This window comes from Aptenodytes patagonicus, chromosome 1, assembly GCF_965638725.1.
Source record: "Aptenodytes patagonicus chromosome 1, bAptPat1.pri.cur, whole genome shotgun sequence".
NCBI classification, from domain to species: domain Eukaryota; kingdom Metazoa; phylum Chordata; class Aves; order Sphenisciformes; family Spheniscidae; genus Aptenodytes; species Aptenodytes patagonicus.
The window spans coordinates 215,999,343-216,022,507 of record NC_134949.1 but is presented as its reverse complement, the minus strand read 5'-3'; the positions used below and the strand labels follow the sequence as shown (position 1 = coordinate 216,022,507).

Genomic DNA, 23,165 nt, shown 5'->3' with positions numbered 1-23,165 from the left:
CTGGGTGACCCATTTCTTTTTGAGAGAGATATTTACTTAGTGATTTGTTTGAGAGCATTAAGAAGTCACAGCTTGTGGCAAATGCCTTTCCTGTCTGATGCCTATAGATGAGCCTATGTGGTGTCAGTTACTTTGCTTGTTTTCTGTCCTTGTTTTTTGCAAGTATGTAGAGGAGAGGGCCTTGCTCTGCTTGCAAAATTCTGACAATTTGAGTTTGTGGGTGACTTGTGTAAATTCATGTCTGGATAGAAGCAGGTAACTCTTGTGCAGTAGACCTTGGATCTCCACACTTGTGCTGTTCTCTTTTTTTTCCTGCACTGGCACTCATCATCATCCAGGGAAACAATAATACCCTCCTGAAGATCAGCTCTTTTGAGTTCTTTTAAAATAAAAAAAAAAAAAATCATGGTTTTGTCTTTTTCGGTTGTAATTGTAGTCTTCTTGAAGCTTCTAGTAAGGTGTTGCACAAAGCTTTTCTTTTGTTTGATGATTGATTGCTAAAGGTCTTTCTGAAACCTGTCTGTATGAACTGGTTCAGACTTAAGTCCATATTGTGTCTTATGAGGGGTGTGTGTATATATATGAGAACTTGCACATAGAACATGTTTGAATTGAACATCATACTTGTATGGTGACAGTTGGTATTTTGCTGTATTCTTGAGCAATAAAGAATAGTTGTAGGAAATACATATTAAGCAACTGCTTGTGGCAAGCTGCTGCTCAGTGTGTATCCAAAGTAGCTATTGTACTTATGTTGGTGTTTGCCAGTGTGGAACATCTTGTTATTTCAGTTCCGTGAAGTACTTGCTTCTGTGCAACTGAACAGAAGAACTGAAGAGAAAGGGTTTTCCTTTCAGCTTCTGATGAGTTACCCAAGACAACTTAACAAAAATGAAAAAAATACTAGTGGAAAATAGTCTCTTGATCTTCTTGAAAGATGGTGAATCTTATGCAACACCTGTGATGCCAGGTCCAGTGTTGTTTGGCTAGCAGACACTACGATTACAGGCAGAGGGGTTTTGTTCCTTATTGAACAGTTCAGCCAACAGCCTGATCCATCTGTCATGCATCCAATTATAGGAGGCTGTTTTGACTCTTGGCAACGCAACAAATCTCTTACTAATAATTAGAAGGTGAGCATATGAAACTCAAACATGTCTTTACACTTCACTATTCTTAACCTAAATTGACAGGTCTGCATGTAGTGATAGCCTTTTCGTCAAGTAAGCTCTTCATTACCAAGTAATAGGATCACTGTGGAGCTATTAGGGTCTCATAGTTGCAGGATTTGTCCCCTTCTGAAAAGAAACAATGGATGCAAGAGGACTTCTCTTGTGTTGCAGAAGTGCAAGCACTGCACATTAGCAGTGAAGGCATTTGTCAAGACTTTCAGGCCTAGCTGCAAAAAAAAATTAAAAAAAAAAAGAATGATTAGGGACCCGGAGAGTCTGTCTTTTAGTATTTAATACACAGGGATTCCTAATTTTAATGGAAAACAGACTAATTAAGCTTCTAACAGAGGGACAGTCTTAAATTCTTGGTAGCACATCTTTGACCATGAAATGAGGACATTAGTGGATGATTAAGACCTGTACAATTGATTGCCAAAGCAATCTTGTGAACTTGGACATCTCTTTAATTAAAGTTTAGATGCAAAATGCCTTAATCCCTTTGATCACTTGGAATGCTCTAAATACTCAATTTGCTGCTGTTCTGCATGGAGTTTCCAGCTGGAGTAAGAACAGCTATTAATTTCCGAACTTCCACTTCAACAGCTTGCTGTAAGACTTTAGATACTTCAGGCACCTCCAGTGTAGCAAGAAACTGCTACAGACAGCTTAGCCTCACGTTTTGTATATCAAATATTATTGACGTTAATAACGCATATTGACAAACATCAGTTTCAGAAAATGTGAATATTTTATAAGTGACCCTACCTATGTAGAGTAAGCGTGTTAAATTCTGTGTGAGGAATTGTCTATAAGGAAAGCAGTACATAGGCTAACTGTACTGTATGTCCTCACTGAATATTATTTCAATCCCGGTTGTTCATCTAGAATATTATTACCTAAAAGCGAGGTTGGCACCAGCCAAGGATGGGTGCCTGAAATTGCTGTATCTTTAGCCAAGCTGAGAGAGGTAGAAGAACTGTGCTAGTTGGAAACTTCTTACTACTGTTATAGCGCATCTTAAATTGACGAATTTTAAATGGTCATTTCCTATTTTCATCCCAGCTTTCAAATATTGTAGTTTAAAAGTGTAAGTGATCTCTGCAATTACAGCAGTGCATTCAAATGGTCATTCATGTCTGTGTACATTTCCTGACTTTTCCTTTGACAATTACAGTATCCAGGTCAATGTTAGCAGATAATAGTGGTGGTACGTGTAAGCTGCGCTTCTTGTCCTTTCTAAATAAGTCTGGCAGTGCACCTGCTATATATTCAGCTCAGCCTCATGCATAACTTCACGTTCAAGTTCTAAGATTTAGGGATTAAAAAAAATAATCTGGAACAGATAAACAGAAAAAAACCCATTTAATAATGTTTTCTGTATGCTATATGGATACTTTACTTCAAGCTTGGTGATTAAAACAGATGCACTTACAACTTCTTCTGTGTCATCAAAGCTTAATTCACTCAAAGATACAGAAGACTGGTAATACATACTTGAAGTGAAGAATTAGAACAAACTTACTTTGCCAAGCTGTGCTATAGCTAGGATTTTTTTTTTTTAACTTCTCATTAATTAATTCTCATTTAATTTTTTGACCTCTTATCCTAGATGCAGGAAGGAGCAACCAGCTGCATCTGGTACCCGAATTTATGAGTGAGAGGCCCTTTGTACTACAAATGGCCAGTTCAATCCAGGGATGACTTTTTGAAAGTATTGTGTACAGGGTGCTTTGGGAGAAGCCTGTTTGCCTTGTTATGCACTAGGTGAGGACTTCTTTGGTTTTCCATACCTAACCCATTGTACCTCTGCACCTGAGCATCGTAGTCCCTGACCAGAGGGGAAGCTCTGTCAGCCTGTCCTATAAAAGCCTTATGCAAACAAGTGAGCTACAGTGTGAGAGAGGCAGTGGCAGCAGCTCAGCTCAAAAAGCCACATGGCAATCTGCAGACACAGACTAGTCCATGGTCTCTTACACGTTCAAAGCTTATTTCACACTGCAAAATTCTTCTCTTTACAAAAGCAAAACAGGGTAAGTTGAAGCCTGGTCAGTTTAGTGCTTTCTCACTCACAAAAGAAAATGTTATTCCACCTAGAAGATCTGCAGGTGGGAAATGTAAGTATGATATGCAGATTCAAGAAAACACTAGTGAGATCACTTCATGTTTTCTTACAACATAGAGCACAGGTGGCTTCTCAACAAGAGCAATTTCAGAACTGTATTTGTAAATACTAAATTTCAAAGTAATGCTGTTTTAACTTTTCTTCCCAGATAGACTATTCATCGGTGGGCTAAGTTTGCAAAGGACTTGACATCTTTCACAATGAAACTGTTTAGTATTTTGCCACCCCACTGGTGTGATGTTGTCAGTATTTTATCTGACCCCTCTAATCACTATAGACAGCGTCTTCTTCAGTGCCTGTGTGTAGTTCCTTGTTTAACAACCTTTCCTAGTAATGTCATAAAATGTGTGTTAATATCCTGGGGCAGTGTAAACAATTGGAAATGTAAGTGGGAGAACTTTGACCAGCTCGGCATTGTTTCAAAATCAGTTTTGTCTCATGAAGAATTACAGTTTGTCTTCAGAGCTTCCGGAAATTCCTTACAGCCAAAAGTAGCAGCATAGGCGCAATAAACAGGATTCAGTCCTTGCAATTAATTTTTTAATGTAATACTGTAATTAGACATTAAATTTATTATGTTGAAGGATGCTAATGGCTGCTCTGTCTGTAATAGGAGACTTGCTGTAGCCAAAATACAGGTGTCCTTCAAAACCATGATCATTTCCTTTATGATTTGATCTTAGAGGCTTGGCTGGTTGGTTGTTTTTAAGAGTGGTAGAGGCTGTAGATTTTAGTAGCCACAAAAATGTGTTCGTGCTCAGCATGAAAGCATACTCTTTTTTACTTTGACCTTGGCTAGCAGAGCCAAGATCTCAACAGGTTAAAACAACTCCATCAGACACTGTTGCTTTTATGTCTAATTAGCTTTGCAAGTCAGGATGTTTCTACAATAGTCACAAATATTTTACCTTTTAGGTTTCTTCTCGCTTTCCTTGCCAATATCTTCTGAGGTAGAATTGTTATTTTTGTTATAAGACAGTCCTTGGCTAACACTCAATGGTTTCCAATTCAATCTCTTCAGTTGTACTTGCTGCAAATAAAAGGATATTATTATTGATTGGCAAATGGACTGGAAGGCCAGCATTCCAAAATTAACAACGCTGTGTTAATAGCTGAGACATTTTGAACTTTTTAATATTAGCTTAAGCTTACTCCTCTATAATTAGGTTTTAAATACATCTTTTCAAAATATTTAACTGCATAAAGAGTCCCTCACAATCTTTAAAGTGACACTGGTTTCTTCCCATACAAGACTAAAGGCACTATGAAAACTGAAGTCCATAGGGCTGGTCCTTACACCTCTCTTCGTGACTTTTGAAAGGAGGGCTCTTCTAAGGTGGAATCGGGGCGTAAGTTAGGTCCCTGCTTTGGATCATGTTCTGGGAGATGACAGAGCAGGTCTCCAGAACTGTGGTTTTCCTAAGTCTGACAAATAAGTGTATTTGATTCAGACTTTGTAAAACTCTGGCTCTGTAGGAAGATTGGCTTTAACTGGAGGAAGGAGAGGCTTTATCCAAACAAAAGCCTGTATATTCTGGCACGGTAGCAAAATTTTCAGTAGCTACAGAAGCTTGTTGAGCGGTGTGTGCACCGTGAAAACAGCAGCAGCCCTTAGAGCTGTAGGTGAGTGGCAGAAAGGAAGAGACAGCTCGAGCCAAATTCATCTCTTCTCGTATCAGGCTTTGCAGAGTTGACACAGTCTGGGCCATGAGGCTTAGGATTCTTGAATACCTGTGTTGGTCTAGTAAAATACTGATACTTAGGCTGCTTGTTGTAATGTAACAGCTTAAGCAGTCCTTATTAGAGAAGAAAGACAACCTTTTACCTGCAGGGCAAGAAACCACTAGTGGATCTGCACTTACGAAGAAGGGAGGTAAATGCCCAAAATGTTTTGAAGTGGTAAAAGAAACCTCCTGTTCCAAGGATGTGCCCAGATCTTGAGCCCAAGCCCGTAGCGTCTTGCTGCCTAGGCTCTATGTCCCTGGCTGTGGCTTAGAAGTTTCTTCTCTAACGTGAACGTTCCCTTCAGTGCAGCCCTTGATCTGCTTTTCATGACTGGTGTCTTTGACACGTGTTAGGAGTCTGCTTTTGATATTAGTGTTCGCTGAAGTCCGCAACTGGATCAAACATGAGGACAGATGAAAGGGGGGTTTGAGAGGAGAAGAAGAGGTGCAGTCCTCCATGAAGTGAGGTGGGAGCCACTCCCAAGGGCCATTTGAGTATTTTCCCCTAGGAGATGCCCTTCTGGTGCAGACCTTGAGAGCGTTGCTGATGCTCTTGACTTTGTCTCCTGCCCTCTGATAGGGGGTTATTGCAGCTCTGGCCTTTTCTCCCTAAGTTTTGCAGTTAGCAGTGTTGGGAAGTGTTTTGTGGTTTCTGATGTAAAATGTGTAAGGTAGATGACCTGTGAATTGTTCTGCAACTAAATACCTATTATTCAGTTACCTCTGCTAGTAAAGAGTTGAACAGGATAACTGAACTGAGCCCTTCCAGTCTTGTTTCTCAGTGTCCCTGCTTAGCACCTTTATGACTCAAATCACAAGTGAATTTTAGGCTCAAAATTCAGACTTGAAAACCCTATACATTGACTGCATTCTTACAGAGATACCTGTTAGTTTGTGTGTCGTCTTCTTCTGGAATAGGTGCAGAGATTTATTACACAGCCACATGAAGCAGATCAAAATGGCAGATACTGCAGCAAGAAATGCAAAGAGAACTGCTACAAAATGTAGATCTTCATAGATAATCTCTGCAGGGAGGACAGAAAAAAATTAATATTATAAAATTGATTATGAGCAGATTAATGTTTAAACACAGGGTAAAGCCAAGAACTCCCATCTACTTAGTACCATAAACGTTGACTATGATGGTGCCATAGGTATTGGTTCCATACTCCTCTGTTACAGTAATAAAATAGTAGCCGGCATCTCTCATGCCCACGTTCAAAAGCTGTATAGAGCCATTTTCAAAAGTAGTCACTCTGTCCTTGTACACCGTGGATATGTTGACATAATTCCCACTTTTCCACTCAACAATTTTGGTGGTGCCCCAGCTCGACACATGCTTCCACTCAATGGTGGCGACGCCTCTGCAAGAGTATTCAACGGAGAGCAAGATGTTTTGTGCCACTGTTGCGTTGATGTTGGGTTGTGGGACAACTAATGATACTACTCCGGGAGCTGAAAGAGAAAGGAGGGCAATGAGTGAGCAGGTGATGCTGACCAACTCTCCTGGGCAGGATGGGACCTCTGAGGGGTGATTGTCCTACCTATCTCAGTGGTCTGTTTTAAGAGAGGATGGATTATGCTCTGCAGTTTCTTTCTCTTTCTACTGACCATAAAAGGAACATACATAGACAATTAAAGACTAGATACACATTTTTTAATTGGTGATAGTCAAGAGAAACATTTCCACCACACAGGACAAGTAATTGCCTGTGTTTCAGTGTTTTGATACCAAAGAGAGAGTTTGGAAGAGTCTTTTTGGGGAAGGGAGCATAACATTTTCTGAAAACGCTGAGCCATGCTTTTGTATTCATCAGTAACTGGCTTTCCTTTAAAATCCTGCATTTAAATGGAAAGTTTAATTGCCATGGCCAAGGTAACCTATTATATTAATTAATTACCATCCCTCAAAAGCAGGAACTGTAGCAGGCTTAAGTATGTGAAGACTTGATAAGGACTTCATCATGTTTTCAGGATGCATAATCAACATTTGAGACAACAGCTTCGTAAAGGCAGCCAGTTATATGCCAGTGCAGATAAATCGCATGTAACCAAAGGTACCCAGTTTCACACGAAGTCAGGGACTTCATGTTCCTGATGATTTCCAGGCAAAAATGCACGTGAAAGAATATTTAATTCTCACCTAGTTCCTACTGATGCGATTATGGAGCTGTTAATAACACTGTGAAACTGAACTGACCATTTAGTTTAATATGTAACTGCAATAATTTCTGCTTGCATGTGGGTATTTCTGCATGAAGATTTGGATGAACACCAAACATCCAAGTTTCAACTGGCATACATTTTTTTTTTTTTTTTTATAATTAGTGGCATGTTTGAGACACTTGGCTAGAGACTAAAATCCTGTTATCTACCCGCAAAAATCAAGCCAGACAAAAGGCAGATAAAGCACAGAGTAAGCCTCACCGCTGAATGCCTTTTCCTGGTTTGGCTTGGGGCAGCTCACCCGCTCTCCTCTAATACTGTGGGAACAGCCTGACTGCAATAGCAGAACTGAAAAAATAATGCTGAGCTGCAAATCTCTCTAAGCCAGCAGGGAGGGAGGATGAGACCCTCAGCTACACTGAAGGAGTGCAAAGCAGGACCCCTGAGGATGCTCCTGGAGGTTCTGCAGAGACGTCAGGGAAAAGAATGGTTAAAAAAGGCAAAGAAAAAAAATCTCCAAGGGAAAGAAATTCTTTTAAAAAATCTTATTAAAAAATAAGAACCCCCCATGACCAGCAAAACCCCAGAGCAACCACAAATGGGGAGAGATGGGTAAAGGAATTACAAGCCAGCTTCACTCTGTGATCTGTAGCAGAATTTGGAAACTCCGCTGGTCAAGGTAAGGCAGGGAAGCTCGAGAAGCCAGCGTGATTCCCAGGTCCTCGCCTATGGGTCCAGCACAGAAGAAAGCCCCAGCTGCTATATATTTGTTAACCAGATGGGATCTACGCTTTTTCCAGGGTAAGACTCCTGGGATTCCCCCTTCATGGATATCTTGTCATGCCTGTGCTGCCGGGTCCCCTTGCAGGGACCCCACGCTTTCCGGGTAGCCCGGTGCATCCTCGGCTAAGCTGTGGTCTGCCATTCAGCCTGTGTGCAGGAGAGACTAACCAGAGCTGTGAAAAAAGGGGTTTGTGCCAGCTAGAGAAACAGAACAGACGGGAACCTCTGGTAATCGCTGCAAATTGTTCTAATTGTTTCTGCTCCATGTGTTTATGCAAAGGCCTTTTGCTCTGCTTCTGACTAGACAGGAGCTGAGTGTCTCACCACAGTGACCCCTTTATGTTTTGATAAAGGCATGGCTTTGTTTTGAATATGTGATTGCAAGGTAAATATAAAAAAAAAAATCCTTCCATTAAATTATTTGCAAACGTGTTCTGTCCCTATCCAGCACACAAAGCCAAAAATGGCAATGCAATAACCATTCAAAAATATTTTTAATACGCAGTTCGCCTAGATTACCTGAACCGGTCTAATCCAAACAAAGCTGCATCGGCCTTGAGAGCAAACATCACACCCACCTGCAGCGCCCCGTGCAAGGCCACTGCGCTCTGCTGGTTGCAAAACCAGACCCTTCACGCCCAGTAAAACATGCACCGAGGAGAAGAGGGTACTGGTGCTGCTCGAAGTGCGGTGAGTTTGCTGTCCCTGGTACGCTGCTGCACTCCAAAGTATTCGCCTGGCTGAGAGTCAAAGCTGGAAGTGCGGCTCTGTGTACCAGACCTGGCTGTAGCAACGCAGCTGGGCCTGCAGCGTGCTGGGGAATGGGCGGAAAAGGGCTGGCAGCGAGGAGCCTCCATGCAGGAGCTCTGAAATGGGGGGGACAGCTCTAAAATGGAGCTCTTAAACTCTGGGGACAGTTCCTCCACCCTTCGGTGTCCTGCTTGTGCGTCACCTTGATGATGAAGGAGACGCCGTGATGTGTCCAAAGCAAACCCACTGGTGGCACTGCCCACCCCAGTTCCCAGGCGTGGGGGCTGGCTGCAGCCTCCTCTCGCCCCCGCTTGGAGACGACTGGCCAGCTCTCTGCGTGCTGCCCTGTCCCCACTCGCCCCCCGCGGGGTGCTGGGTTAAAATCCACCTTCCCTCTTCTCCACCGCGTTTCCCAGCGTGACCCGAGCCCTTTCGGGCTGGTTAACCGGGTTTGTTTCCTCCTCCTTGCTTTCCTCTCTGTTGTTGGGAATGCAGGGGGGAACGGCGGCTGCTCGGGGCCGCCCCCGCCGGGAGCGGCCGTGGGGCTCCTGCGGCCGCGGCCCCCCGCCCGAGCGGGCGGGCTGCAGCCCCGGGCTGGCACCGCTCAGCTCCCCCGCTTCCTCCGAGCAGCAGGAGCGGGGACGAGCCTCCCCAGACCACTTCCAGCCTGCCGAGAGCAGCGATGCCTGCCTGAGCCCCCGTAAGTCCCTATCCCATCCCCTCCCAGCAGCTCGCCGGGCACTCCCGGTTAAGGCCGCGTTAGGAAGAGCTCTCGCCGCTTGCCGGCAGCCCAGCGTGGGCGGCTGCGGCCGGGGCCGGAGCCCGCGGAGGGGCGGCCGGGCTCTCCGCACCGCCCCGCGCAGCTGCTGGGCGCTGGGGCTGAGCCGGGGGTAGCGCGGCGAGGAGGAGGAGGAGAGAAAGGGACACTTACTCTGCAGAGCCCACCCGGCGGCCAGGCAGAGGGTGACGGTCCCCACGACGACGCCCCGTCCCCGGCAGCCCTGGAGCGGTCTCATCAGACAGGAGCCGATGCCCCAGGGGTTGCATTTAAGCGGCTGGGCCGGCCAGCGCGGCCCGACCCCGGGGGCGGCCCGCCCCAGGCCTCTTCCTCGCTCCTCTCCCTCCTCTTCCTCCCCCTCCTGCCGCGGCGCCGGGGCTGGTCGCAGCTTCCCCCCGGCGCCCGCCGCACCGGCCGCGCACCGGCCCCCGGGCTCTCCCACGCCTCAAACCCCGCGATCCTCCGGTGCGGATTGAGGATGCAATTGGCTGAGGAAGGGAAAGTGCTGCCCGGCCGCCTGCCATCGCCCCAGCCAGGAAACGAGCGCTAATGGGCCGCCGGCGGGGTGGCCCTTCTGCTGATCTTCCATCCCCCTCTTCCTCGTGTTTCCCTCTCCTCAAGTTTTCTTTAGAAGGGTGTGAATAAAAGAGAGACACCTCAGTCTGCTCGTCAGCACAGGCTTCTCAGGTTGGGTGGGAGGAAAGGGCAACTCCCCGCGCAAGGAGGGACAGCCGGGGTCTGCCAGAGCCCTCTGCGCCGGGCAGCCACATCTCCCACTGCACTGTACGGACTAGCGCAGGTTTCCCTACATACTGCTTGTCTGCGAGGATGGCAGGTGAGCCCCATGGGGGTCTGGGCGGCCAAGCACAGCCCAGGGCAGGGGGCTGAGCAGGAGTGGCTTGGGGGCTCGGCTGCAGGGGACCTGCTCCCACTGGGGCTTTCCAAGTGTGACGCTGTCATGTGCAGCCAGGTGACAGCCTCCATGTGACATTAGGGTTTCCTACTTGTACACCTTGGGGGGGACTTCACAGGACTTAGGTCAGGCCTTGGCAAGAGGGGGTGCAATCTGCATGGGCTCCAGGGTCCATCTTTTATTCAGGGTGCAATAAAATCTCCAGCTTCCCTGACTTCTGGTGCATCTCTTGAAGTTTCAGCAATGGGAGTCAGTTGAAGGGAGAGGGGGAGGAGAGGTCAGTGAAGACATACTGCCTGAATATTTGATCTCACGTAGGTTTTGCAGCCTGCCGTGGTGCTGGGGGTGCCTGACAGCACGGTTGCCCTTCATCTGCAAAGGCAGCCTACAAAGTGCTTCCCCCTGCACCCCATCTGTCTGAGCTGCTCCTGTGCTTTGCCAAATCCCCTCTGCTGCATCAGGCCAACATCGTGTCTGGGCGTCCCTGCTGAAAATGAGATCACCAGTGGCAAAATTTCTTCCTGACCCCATAGCTTCATGGCAGTTTTATTCCTCAAAGCATTAAAGAAGGTCTCATGGTAATGTGCATTTATGTCATTTTCCTTTTTCATTTCTTTAAACCTTTATTTAAATTATTTTTAAGCTCTTGGCCCAGTGACCTATTTTGACAGCACAATGTATGGGGCATACGCTCATATAAAATGAATTGAACTTTGAGTAATTTAAAATGTATCACACTGGTTGCATTGATTTAATCCACTCTATTGGAAAGACAGATGTTAGTCATGAAATTGAAATCCAGGTCTGGAGTTTCTCCCAAATATTGGCAGTTTTGGCTTTGCAGTATAAGGTCAAACGTTCAGTCCTGGGATGAGAAACGAGTGTTTGTTTTCAGCATCAATAATTAGCAGCAAAGAGCTTTCAGATTCCTTCTTTTTAAAGGGAAAATTATCAAATGTCTAGAGGTTGGGTTTTTTTAATATAAACTGCACCTCAAGAAATACAGTGACACATATGACAAAATGCCCAGTATTAAGAAAGCATTTAATCAGATTTTTATAAGCCCTATTTATCTGAAAGCCGGCTGGTTCTTCTCTCCCTGAGAGCCCATTGCAAGCAATGCTTTCTCCTGCTGTGCTGCAAACATCCCCTCTGCAAGGGAGGAGGTTTCTCTTAAGCAGAAATGTGTCAGGGTGTGAAGTGGCAGCAATGGGTGTGTGCTTTGGGCAGGGTGGGAGCCCGTTGGCAGGGCAGCGGAGCAGCAGAGGGCAGAGGGGATTTTCGAGGCAGGCTCCCCGCTAGCAGCCTGCAGAGGAGCGTGGCCGTGGCGAGCAGCACTGTAGGGGTTGGTGTTGGGGACCACGGGGCTGCAGCCCCATCAACAAGTGACTGCAGAGCGAATCACTTGACTTCAAGGAGTACTGGTGATAGCTGTATTATTGATTAGCAGCCAGTCTACCCAAATTTAACCTTGATGCTTGGCCCCTCTGAGTCCCCCCAGCATCTGCCTGCCTCCCAGCACCCCAAATGAAAAGGGGGAAGAGCTTCAGCAGATCTCTCCTTCTGTTGGGGGTGGAGTTTGAAGAGGATGCTGCTGACGAGCCAGTGGTGGGTCCTGGGCTTCGGTGCTTGGGCATCAGTGGAAGGCTTTGGCAGTGGAGCTGCTTCTGCTGAGTGGGAGCAAAGGGGTGCGCCCTGCCCAGCTCTTCTGCAGGGATGCTGATTTGGTAGCTAACTTAGAGTAACTTTACAGGAAAGCCAGATTGGAGGGTTAATCCTGAGATTACTTACCTTGGCATATTCATGATGTATTTTCCTAACAAAGCTTTTTATTAAAATCCTGTCCAACCACATTCAGATGAGGCTACTGATACGCCGCTCCGGGTTACAGACATTTTGTCCATTAATGTTGCTTTTCTGGTTTTATTTTTCTCTGCTTGTCAAACAGCAGTTCTAGGAGACACAAATGTATCGAGCAATATAGTACAGGCTGTAAGAAATTAGTTTTTCCGGGTTTAATTACAAAGTGCCCTTAAACTAGCAGGCTCTGGGAATGATTTACAAGCTTTGTGAAAGATTCGGTTCACCATCCCTACAGTGCTAGACACCTGCAAACTTTTATTGCTACATCCTTGGTATATTAAGTTTCCCCTCCCCTTTGCTTATTTCCATTATTTTAAGGATTTTTTTTCCCCTTCCTTCTCTTTGCCATCTGAGAGTCTTTCAGGTTTGTCTGGAAGGCCTGATTTCTCTTCCAGTGTCATTAATAATGGAACAAAACCACATTAACAATTGCAACAACAGCCAGATAGGAGCCAGAAAGCTCCTTTTGCTCTCTAATATGCTGCATGAGTACTCTGAAATGCTTTATACAGAGGGTTTGCTTTTTTTTTTCTTCACCCTTTTCTTTTGATGTCTTTTTGGACTCAACAAAATGCTTGACCTTGTCTTTTGCTGAAGAAAAGATAAAAAACATGAGAGTTGAAAATTCACAGAGGTTCCAGACCTGCAGTAGCACTTTAGAGGTAATTTCATCCTGCGAGAAACCATGGGAGAAAATTCAGCAAAGAAATGTTAACAGGGACTGTAAGGCATTGCATCTGCAGGGTTAGAGGGCTGTGGAGGCTGCTCACCACTGCCTTGAGATGCTTTTAGTCGATGCAGTGAGCTGGCAAACAGCTGGCAGAGAGCAGGAAAGAGCTGCAAGCTTCTGAATCAGCAGCAGAAATGTACACCAGGCACAGGTATAGAAGAAAAATAGGTAACATCCTGCTGGACCCTCCTCTTTCACATGAAGTTGGTGGTCCAGGCTTACTTTATTCTGGTCTTCTGGAAGGGGCAAGAACTTTCCTTGGGAGGTATCAGTGTGTAAAAACATTCCTTCCATCCATATAAGATGAAAAAAAGTCTTTTTCAGCATCTGAAGTAGAACCTGGCCAAATATGCACTTTGTTTGTCAGTGGTTTCTTTCTGCCTTCTATTTTTTTGGCAGAGGCACAGTACAAAAAGCTCTTCTCTTACCCGAAATCAATCGATAGCTGTAAGAGGAGAGACCATGGGCAGTCCTGGTCTGTCAGCATTCCTCCACTTTTTAAGCTATCTAGACTGCCTGAGTCTCCTTGTGGTTTTGGTCTGTGGTTTGGGGGGTTAGGAAAACAAAGGAAAAAATGAAATGAAGTGAAACTCAACCTTGGAAGATGCAGAAATGTATATCTGAGGATGCACAGCTGCTTAGTAGAAGGGAGACATTTGGAAACAGCTTTTATCAAATGGGAGGTGCTCAAAAGCACACCTTTGAGTGGGGATAGCTGGGTGATTGCATTCGCCCACAAGGCACTGTTCAGGGTCAGAAATGAAAGGCTTTCGCTACGTGGCATTAAAACTCTTCCAAGATGTTACATCCTCCTTCTGTATTTACAGAGAGAGCAATACCCCCATTTTCTTTCAACGGGAAACCAAAGCACAAAGTTGCTTTTTTTCTAGGAAGTTTATGGCAAAACAGAGGAAAAAAAATCCTCACTTTCTTGAGTCTCTGAGGTGGCCTTTATCCCTTCCAGAAGGTGTGGCAAGAGCACAGGGCACAGCCAGCACAGGGACAGTGGCTGCAGTCTTGCACTACGGTAGCAGGACACATTATATGACCACTGCAATTCATTGAGCTCTTCATTAGCATTTTTCTCTCTCTGTCTTCCTCCCTCCTTCTTTGTCCAGTTCATCATGCTCAATGCGCCTGCCTGCAGATGATGCCTAAGACGCTGAGGCATTGATTATCAACACTAGTTGCAATCCTTGCACCACAAGCAATGCCAAGAAAAACTGCTTGACCCAGAGAAGCAACTACGGCACCATTCAGGACAGGTGTGACAGCCATTAAAACATACTCAAATCCTGCAAAATTAGAAGTAAATCTTGTAGGAGTTGGCTACAAAGGATTTCTGGTATGGCTCTGCTATCAAGATCTTCCCAGAGACTGAAGGAAGACAATGATTGCATCCACGCCTCACTTTTACTACAACTAATAGGTTGGGATTTCCAGCCTGGCACAGTCGGTGCATGTCTCTGGGGACCCTGAAGACGCTGTGTCTAGTGACACAGACAGGCTGGCTCTCCCAGAAAGCTATATATGTGTCACCTGAAGGCTTGCTTCTCAGATTTTATAGTCCAGCTCTATAAATCAAAGAGGCTTAAAGAATCCTAGGCATCACCCAGTAGGTAAATCTGTTATCAGAACCTTATTTTGGTTCATCTAAAGCTGCTCAAGAATTTGAATCCTGTTTGCTGACTATTTTCAGGATTCTTTTCCCAGGCTAGAGTCCAAAAGCCCATAAGCAGGGTGTACTGTCTTTCTCCTCTTGCCTTTTATTCAACAGATCAGGGGTAGAAGCTCACGCCCAAGAAATGGGAGACCCAGGTCGAATGTGGACACTTCTGGGGAGGTGGGATGGAGGATAATAACTGGATGCCCATTTCTTTTACTTTGAAATGTTAACTCCACAGAACAAAGTAGGCTTTAATTTCAGAAAACAAAGACAAACTAATACTAGCAAAATAATAATGCGTTTCTGATTAAATAAAAATATTTGTGTTCCAGTTTGACCAGGACACCAGAAGGTCAGTGATTCATATAACCCTTCACTTCACATCAATGTCTGAAGTTATTGTCTGTTGTCTAGAAAAGGGCCTGGTTAGTGTTACACCATACAAAGAAAATATAAAAGGAGCTTTTATCACATGTAAGAATCATCTGACCATTTTCCAAGATACTCTGGTTCTACTTTGCTGATCCATGGTACTTTTCACTATTGATTATTAGCAGTGTGAATAATTTCAATTGCAGAATTCAGGAAAGCAAATGGCACATCTATCCACTATGTGCAGAATGAAAACAATCTCAAAAAGGGGAAAATACACAAAGGGGCTCTTGTGCCTTCCCTTTTTTCCCTGTGAGTTTTGATTTTCTCCTTGCTGTTACCAGAATAGCACAAGGTTTTGTCATCCCAAATCTTGGGATGCCCCAGGTGCTCAAGCCTGTCTCCCGTCTCCAATTCTGTCACTGTCCTAAGATGCAGGAGTAGTGATATGTACAGATTAGGTGAGAACTTAAACAGAATTAAGCATGAGTAATAATTAAACAAGGCAATAATTAAGCATGATTAAGCTGGTCTAGTTGAAATGGACCATTTAAATATCTACACTTGAGTCTCAACAGCTCTTTTTATGTGGATCACCTGAGCACCTCTCCATTTCATTTGGTATAAATTTGGTGCAAAGAATTTATTTTGACCTGCCCTGTCAGCACAGCCGTGTCCTCACGTGGTCTAACTGAGCTGCCGAAACCAGAACCCTCTTTTTCTACCACTGATGTAGGCTCTCTCTGGGTTTGCAGAAGGGCTGAGCAGGGACTGCCCACAGTGTCTCTCTGCAGAGCCAGGCTTGATACTCTTCGCTGTGGGCAGCCTTGCTGCCCGTGTTGCCTCCCATGGCTGGACACTGCACCTGGGCAGCTGGGAATGCGCAGCACTGAAGCAAATCGAGTCAAGCCCAATCCGGCCCTGCAGAATGACTGCTGAAGCATTTTAGGCATGTTGCTTTTCAAATAACGACCATGATTGAGCAATGGTGATGTAATTATGGTGTCTCCCACAGAAGCAAGTGTGGGTAACTCAGGGCAGTCACAGCTCAGACCCTTGCACATGCACTATCGGTGGTTTCCTCCTGGAGCACCACGGATGTCACAACATCAATTATAGCCTTGGCCCCAGCTCCCCACCTCAGCCTGTGTGATGGGTGGACTTAGGAACTGCTCCAAACATATCAGAGATGGAAACTTCATTTATTTTTTGCCTCTAATTTGCAGGAGTGCAGTGTGGGTAGGTGGCTGGTGGAGGAGGTCATGCAGCACCATCACTGACAGTGGAAGACCTCCCAACAACCTTAATAGAGGCACCCAGTGCACAGTGACCTGGGACGGGCTGCAGGTGCCTTGCCAGGGCCCAAAGGCCACCGGCCACTTGGGGAGGTGCGTATCTGACTGGCAAGTGGCAGGCGATGGTGCTTGGTGGCAGTCTGCATCTCCTCATGAGGACCCTTCTGGTGATACTACAAGAGCCACATTCAGGGCGCGGGGAAAGGCGTGCTCTGAAAGGGAAGCGCTGGTTTGTGTTACTTGGGGCTGCGCTTAGGTGGTGCTAGAGAGTAAATAATTAAAACCTCCCTGCAATTTGGGTGTCTGGATGGGGAGTTCGGCAACATTTGTACCTAAAACATCTTGTGAAGAATGGTGATCGGGTGGACTCAACACTGCCCAGTAAGTCGCATCTCACAGGACATGCCAGGGCTGCAATGTTTAAGGAAAAGGAAACTTAAATTGTCTTACCTTTTTAGTATGTTCTCAAAACTTGATTTGAAGAACAGGAGACCCTCCAGTTGTATCCAGTGACAAAATCCTTGCCTGAAATTCCTACCAGAGGGATATTTAGAGTGATACAGTTCAAATAAAAATTTGCAGACCAAAACGTGACTTACGCATTCTCTCGCCCATAACAGCACAACTGGGGGAGCGGTGAGTGCAGCCTCTATTCTGCCTCTCCTGCTGGTCCTGTTTCTTCCAACTTCCCAAAAAAACCCATTCTCCTTTCTTGCCGTGCACATCAGGATTGGCACCCGGCATTTGCATTGCCCTGCAAGTTGTGCGGGGGAGAGGAGAACTGGGTAGGGTGGTGTTCATCTTTGGCAGAGCACAGCAGCGGGGCTTCTCCCATATGGAATCTGCCTGCAGGAATTTGGAGCCTGAGTGAGTTTTAGTATCGCATTCACATCTTGAAGGTAAGCATCCTTTCCCTCTTGGGTATTTTATAGCCCTGGCGTATGGTGTTTGGATAAGGGCTCTCAGACACGGTGCTTGCTTTACGAAAAATGTGTAGGACCTAGAATTTGGTCTTTCATAGCAACAGGGCCAGTGTATGATGATGTTGGACTCCACAGTGGAAGTAGAGCTAGAAATTCCAGGTTTTATATCTAACTAGCCAGTTTTAAGTTTTGCTGTTGGTTTTAACAGTAGTGTGCCAATCTGACAGACATTATCTCCACTGCAAAGTTAAAAGCAAGGTCTAACATGGCCAAACCTATGATCCATATTGCAAGCTGTAGCCCCTTGTCTTTTCTACACCCTTCCCTAGCTGTGGTCTTGCCACCCTGTGGGGTTCATTTTGAGTTTCCAAGAAGGGTCTACACAACAGCACACACAGCTGATCAGCACAGAGCCTTGTCCAAAGCCCCAGGACTTCCTGGAGCTTCATGTGTGTGCACCGAGTCTCACATGCAGAGAGACCACTGCAAGACCACGACCTCAGTTTGTGTAGTGTTTCCTAGATTTGAATCACCATGATGAAGTGAATGGGAGTACTCTCATAAATCAAGTTACACATGGAATTAAAAGAAGTGCTTGGTCCTAAGGACAGCAAGCAGGGGCAGTTCATCTAGTGCTCTTGAAAGGTTTGCCCAGCCTTCGTCTACTTCAAACAGCATTTAATTTTTTTTTCTGTAGGTTTTACTTTTCTGAGAGGCCTTTTAGTTTTGTGAATTTAGTGTTTTCTGCAAATTTAAGTTTACCTGTATATTTCTGTATCCCAGATTTCTATTTCAAATGTCTAAACAATTCTCTGAACCTGGAAGGGCTTTGGAAAGGTGGTCTCTTAATGAATTGATGTAGAAACATCAATACAGCAACTGAGGGGAAAAGTTTGATGTTCAATCTGTATTCATCTCTGATCCTTATTAAATGTTTGATGTTTGATTCCTGCTTTTGGGAAAACCTCTCATAAGCCTGTGGAGGACCTGTATTTTAACTGGACGAGCTGAAGGAGCCCCAGGGCAGAGATTGCAGGTTTGATTTCAGCCTCATTTCCACTTTTTTCACAGTCTTATTCCCAGACTAATATGTGCAAAGGTGACTTTCCTCCTGATGAGGGGGTTATATAGCCAAAGCAGCTTCAGCGAGGTTGATCTAGATCTACCTTGATGGGACTGAGCAGTAATCTTTCGTAGACTGCATGCAAGTAGCATGAATTCATGCTAAGGTGGCATTAATTTCCTTCAGTGATGTCAGGACACAACCTCTGCATGGCCTTTGGTGACTGCAGTGTGGCTAAAGGCTATCTTTTCATTTATGCTTTGCCGTTCAGGTGGCCACCAGTGCTCAGGTGGCCATCAGTGCTCATAGACATTAAAGACTTAATTTTCAGAGTAGTGTGTTATTCTCAGTGCCTGAGAACCTCAGAGAGGGCACAGTTAATACAACCTGCCTACTTTCCCACTACAGACCTGATTATTGCTTCCCATATACCTTCTCCTCGGGTCCAGAGCAGTGGTATGAAAGCCTGTCTCTAACCAGCCACATCCATCCAAGGAGAAGCTGCACACCAGTGGTGCATAAAATAACTCATTTCTGGAAACCAAATGTCTCTGGTTTATGTCCAGTGTATAACTCCCTGTCCATAAAGTGCTTCTTACATTTACAAATAGTAACTGCATAGTGAGGCCAAGAAATTAAAAAAATGAAAAAAGCCCTTTCAGTACCTAAATGGGCCCCTTTTTCTTTATCTCTGTTTCACTACCTGATGAAATGATGACAACTGCATAGCTCCTAATATTCAAGGTCCAGTATGTGTGATATCTAACTGAGAAGAATGCTACTTGGGAAAGTAGAACTGAAAGTTCCCCTTTACCACGCATAAACTTTCCACTCCTACATCCCAGTTCTCCCTTAATTAATGATGATTTGGGAAAATGGGGTAAATTTATCCAACACAGACCTTTTTCTGATGTCAAAGGCAGGTTTGGGTGAAGGTGGATGTTACTAGTTGCTGAGCTTCTGGCCATTGTTCAGTACCTTCTTGTCACTTTAAGCATCCTCCAGGAGGGAATATTTCCCCACAGAAGAGAATATTCTCACTTTGAGCACCATATCTATGACTATCCTGTGCTGTGCTCCTCAATCCCATTTCCCGTGTGTTTCTCTCTCTTTCCTGTCTGTGGATCTTCTGCTCTCCCCTCTTGTTTCCTTGCCTGTGCAAATGAACACTTTCAAACTGGCAGGGCTCCCTACCTGTTCCTTCCTAATTCCATCTAATATGACAATCACCAATTAGATAGATAGTTAATCTTTGCAATTAATTATCATAGTTAGGCTTGAAAACTTAGCATGATTAAGGGATGTGCAGGGGAATTAATCTCTGCTAGGCATCATTTCAAACTGTCCTGTTCAGTTCTGTTGCATATCAGCCCTTGTACTGTGCTCATCATGCTGTGATCTGAGCCCTGTCCAGAGCTGCATTATGCAATGTACAGCACGCTGTTGCACAGTTCACCAAAATTGTAAAAAAAGTGAAAAAGTTGGAAATTTTTCAGTTTGCTTTAATCCCATAGCGTAAAATTTCTCTCCAATTCTGTAATCAAGTCAAGGTCTGTTATTATTGAATTATGAGCATAGGTGAACTCTGGGAGAAACTAATTCCCACGTTTGTATTAAAGAAAACCCTGTCATGCCCTTTCTGCAATGCAATGCAAGTGTCACAGCTTGCAGTTGCATAGCAAGAGTTCCCAAGTCACACTATGGTCTTGACTTCTTCTCCATGGTTGGAGCTCAAGTGTAACAACAAGGCGCTGAGCATTTGTCAGCATTAAGCTAAAAGCAGTAGTGGTTACCTGGATGGTACATGGTTGCCCATCTCCAGCCGTGAGGTCGGGGTTGGAAGAAGTAAGGAACAGAAGACATCACGGGGGTTTGCCAGTCTGAACTCTGGGCTGGACATCACATACCCTAGGGATCCCTGAATGAATTCCTCCTTAAAACAGAGGATAACTTTCAGAAAGGCTTCCAATTTCACTGTAGCATTTTTAGTGATGAAGAATCCACCTCAATCCTTGGCAAATTGTTCTAACATTTAAAGGACCTTAAAAGGTCCTTAAAAGCTGAGCCTTGTTTGTAGTCTGAATTTGTCTAGTTTTAACCTCCAGACATTGGATCTTGTCATAAGCCCTGCCTGTGAGAGAAGAGAGATTATCAAAGTAGCAGGAACATGCTCTGGGTATGATTAATCTCATCTAAATTTCAACATAGAATCATAGAATCATTAAGGTTGGAAAAGACCTCTAAGATCATCGAGTCCAACCGTCAACCCAACACCACCATGCCCAATAAACCATGTCCCTAAGCGCCTCATCTACTCGTCTTTTAAATACTTCCAGGGATGGGAACTCAACCACTTCCCTGGGCAGCCTGTTCCAATGTTTAACCACTCTTTCAGTAAAGAAATTTTTCCTCACATCCAGTCTAAACCTCCCCTGGCGCAACTTGAGGCCATTTCCTCTCGTCCTATCGCTTGTTACTTGGGAGAAGAGACCGACACCCACCTCGCTACAACCTCCTTTCAGGGAGTTGTAGAGAGCAATAAGGTCTCCCCTCAGCTTCCTTTTCTCCAGGCTAAACAGTCCCAGTTCCCTCAGCCGCTCCTCATAAGACTTGTTCTCCAGACCCCTCACCAGCCTCGTTGCCCTTCTCTGGACACACTCCAGCACCTCAACGTCCTTCTTGTAGTGAGGGGCCCAAAACTGAACACAGTATTCGAGGTGCGGCCTCACCAGGGCCGAGTACAGGGGCACGATCACTTCCCTACTCCTGCTGGCCACACTATTTCTGATACAGGCCAGGATGCCATTGGCCTTGGCCACCTGGGCACACTGCTGGCTCATGTTCAGACAGCTGTCGACCAGCACCCCCAGGTCCTTTTCCACCAGGCATCTTTCCAGCCATTACGGTGCATAGCATCACTCGGGGCTTCCTTGCAGGGCAATACAGGCAATAGTCAGTTTTAGACTATGATTCACCTGATCTGTCTATAGACATCTGCGTTAGATTGTCCACTAGTCCATACTGAAGTGCATCTTGTTTGTTTGCCCAGCTGAGCACACAATGTGGACTGCTCCTCATTGCCTACCCAGTCACTGATAAGTGCAGTTCAAAAGTATAATGCCAGGAATCAACCTCACTAGAGATTCAGATACTGCATGATAATTTTCTACTTATAATTACATTTGAAGACCTGTCAGTTAGCCAGTTGTTAATCCACCTAATGTACATGGCATTGATTTTGTATTGTTCTTGTTTCTTAATCAAATTTCTGTCTGATACCATCTCAGACGTTCCACAGGAGATGAATTCTAAAAATGTCAAGGAAAACCAAGACAATGGAAGCCTCAGGGTATCTCAGTGGATCCTGCCAGCCCAGGCGACAGTAGAGTGCTGCTCAGATGCTGGCATTTGCTGCTTTAAGTCTGTCTACTGCAAATATTTTATCCTCTCAGTTCAGTCCCAGGTCCCGGGCCGCTGACTGTCCACTTTGTGTGAATGTTAGTGAATTCCCTGGCTCTTTTTTGGACTGAACCAACTGGTTTCTTCAAAACCAAAACTCAGGTGCTATTCTGGAGAAAGTTCAGACCGCTCCAGAGGACTGAGATTGAACTAGATTTGGCTCCTCCAACTTTTGCAGTCTTCCACGTCTATTCCAGCAGGCTTTGCACCCCCACAGTCTGGTTGCGTTCACTCTACAACTTGGCCTAGGGGCCCAGAACTGCTCCATCATGCAGAAGCATTTAGTCATGTAGATGTAACCTTTGAGTCCACTGGGCTCCACATGGAGTGATTCAGCACAAGCAATGTCCAAGAGGCTCTTCATCTCCTTTGAGGTAGCTGACCAAAACCCAGTCCAGCCACCCTTTTCATCTGGAAGCTCTTTTTCCCATTTTTAGACTCTTTCTGCTCATTATCATGCACAAAACAAAACAGCACCAGGAGCCTTGAAGACTCTTTATCACACCCATATTCACATAAATGATCCAGACTGTTCTGCCCTTTTTGTCCCAGCTTTTGTTAGTTTTCATAAACACTTGCATGCAGCCGACTAAGCTGGACTTCTGTTGTCTTGGAGAATTTTGGATCCAGATCACTGTACAGCAATAAAAAAAGCACAGTTTTACAATAACTTCAAAATTAAAACCTTCTAGGATTCAACTTTTGTTATTACCAATGACTAAAGTGAGAACATATCTGAAAAGAACCCCAGTCCAGCCCACCGAAGGGATGCTGCTGCTGAAGGAGTTTAGCTTCTTGATCCTGCCATGAGACTGGCATTGCACTCTTCTAGGGTCACAAAATCACAGAGCGGCTGAGGTAGGAAGGCACCTCTGGAAATTTAGTCCAACCTCCTGCTCAGAGCAGGGTCAGCGAAAGCAGGTTGCTCAGACCTGTGTCCAGTTGGCTTTGATATCTCCAAGGATGGAGTAGGTGACCTGTTCCAGTGACTGACCACACTCACAGTGAAGACGACTTTTCTTATGGATTATCCTGTGTTTCAAGTTTGTGCCCATTGCCTCTTGTCCTCTCACTGGGCACCACTGAGAAGAGTCTGGCTCTGTCTTCTTTTTTTCCCTCTTCAGGTATTTATAGACATTGATAAGATCCCCCTGAGCCTTCTCTTCTCCAGGCTGAACAGTCCCAGCTCTTTCAGCCTCTTGTCATATGAAAGATGTTCCAAGCCCTTAATTATCTTCGTAGTCCTTCAGTGGACTCTCTCCAGTAAGTCTATGTCTCTGTAGTACTGGGCAGCCCAGCACTGGACACAGCACTCCAGATGTGCCTCACCAGGGCTGTGTGGAGACAAAGAGTCATGTCCCTTGACCTGCTGGCAATGCTCTGCCT

The 23,165-nt window shown here is 45.2% G+C and overlaps 1 protein-coding gene and 1 long non-coding RNA gene across 2 annotated transcripts in view; one reads left to right on the top strand and one right to left on the bottom strand.

The window, feature by feature from the left end:
• Nucleotides 1–381: 381 nt before the first annotated feature.
• VSTM5 (V-set and transmembrane domain containing 5) lies at nucleotides 382–9,817 on the bottom strand. Its single transcript, XM_076328299.1, has 5 exons — nucleotides 9,649–9,817; nucleotides 6,144–6,473; nucleotides 5,903–6,043; nucleotides 4,203–4,324; nucleotides 382–1,399 (listed from the first exon to the last, which is right to left on the bottom strand). Exons 1-4 carry the CDS (start codon nucleotides 9,731–9,733, stop codon nucleotides 4,281–4,283), a joined length of 600 nt encoding a protein of 199 aa, XP_076184414.1. The 5' UTR covers nucleotides 9,734–9,817; the 3' UTR covers nucleotides 382–1,399; nucleotides 4,203–4,280.
• The window catches only part of LOC143155484 (uncharacterized), a 21,866-nt gene continuing 7,272 nt past the window's right edge, over nucleotides 8,572–23,165 (top strand). The window contains exon 1 of the long non-coding RNA XR_012994423.1: nucleotides 8,572–8,657. This is a non-coding gene — a long non-coding RNA (uncharacterized LOC143155484). The remainder of the gene's footprint in view (nucleotides 8,658–23,165) is intronic.

What these genes read in the sequence shown, in the direction of transcription:
- VSTM5 (XM_076328299.1), bottom strand. Translation starts at nt 9,733, where the DNA reads ATGAGACCGCTCCAGGGCTGCCGGGGACGGGGCGTCGTCGTGGGGACC. An exon ending in CATCATAGTCAACGTTTATG is followed by an intron (nt 6,044 to 6,143) that starts GTACTAAGTAGA and finishes TCCTCCCTGCAG; the next exon opens with AGATTATCTATGAAGATCTA. An exon ending in GACGACACACAAACTAACAG is followed by an intron (nt 4,325 to 5,902) that starts GTATCTCTGTAA and finishes TTTTATTTGCAG; the next exon opens with CAAGTACAACTGAAGAGATT.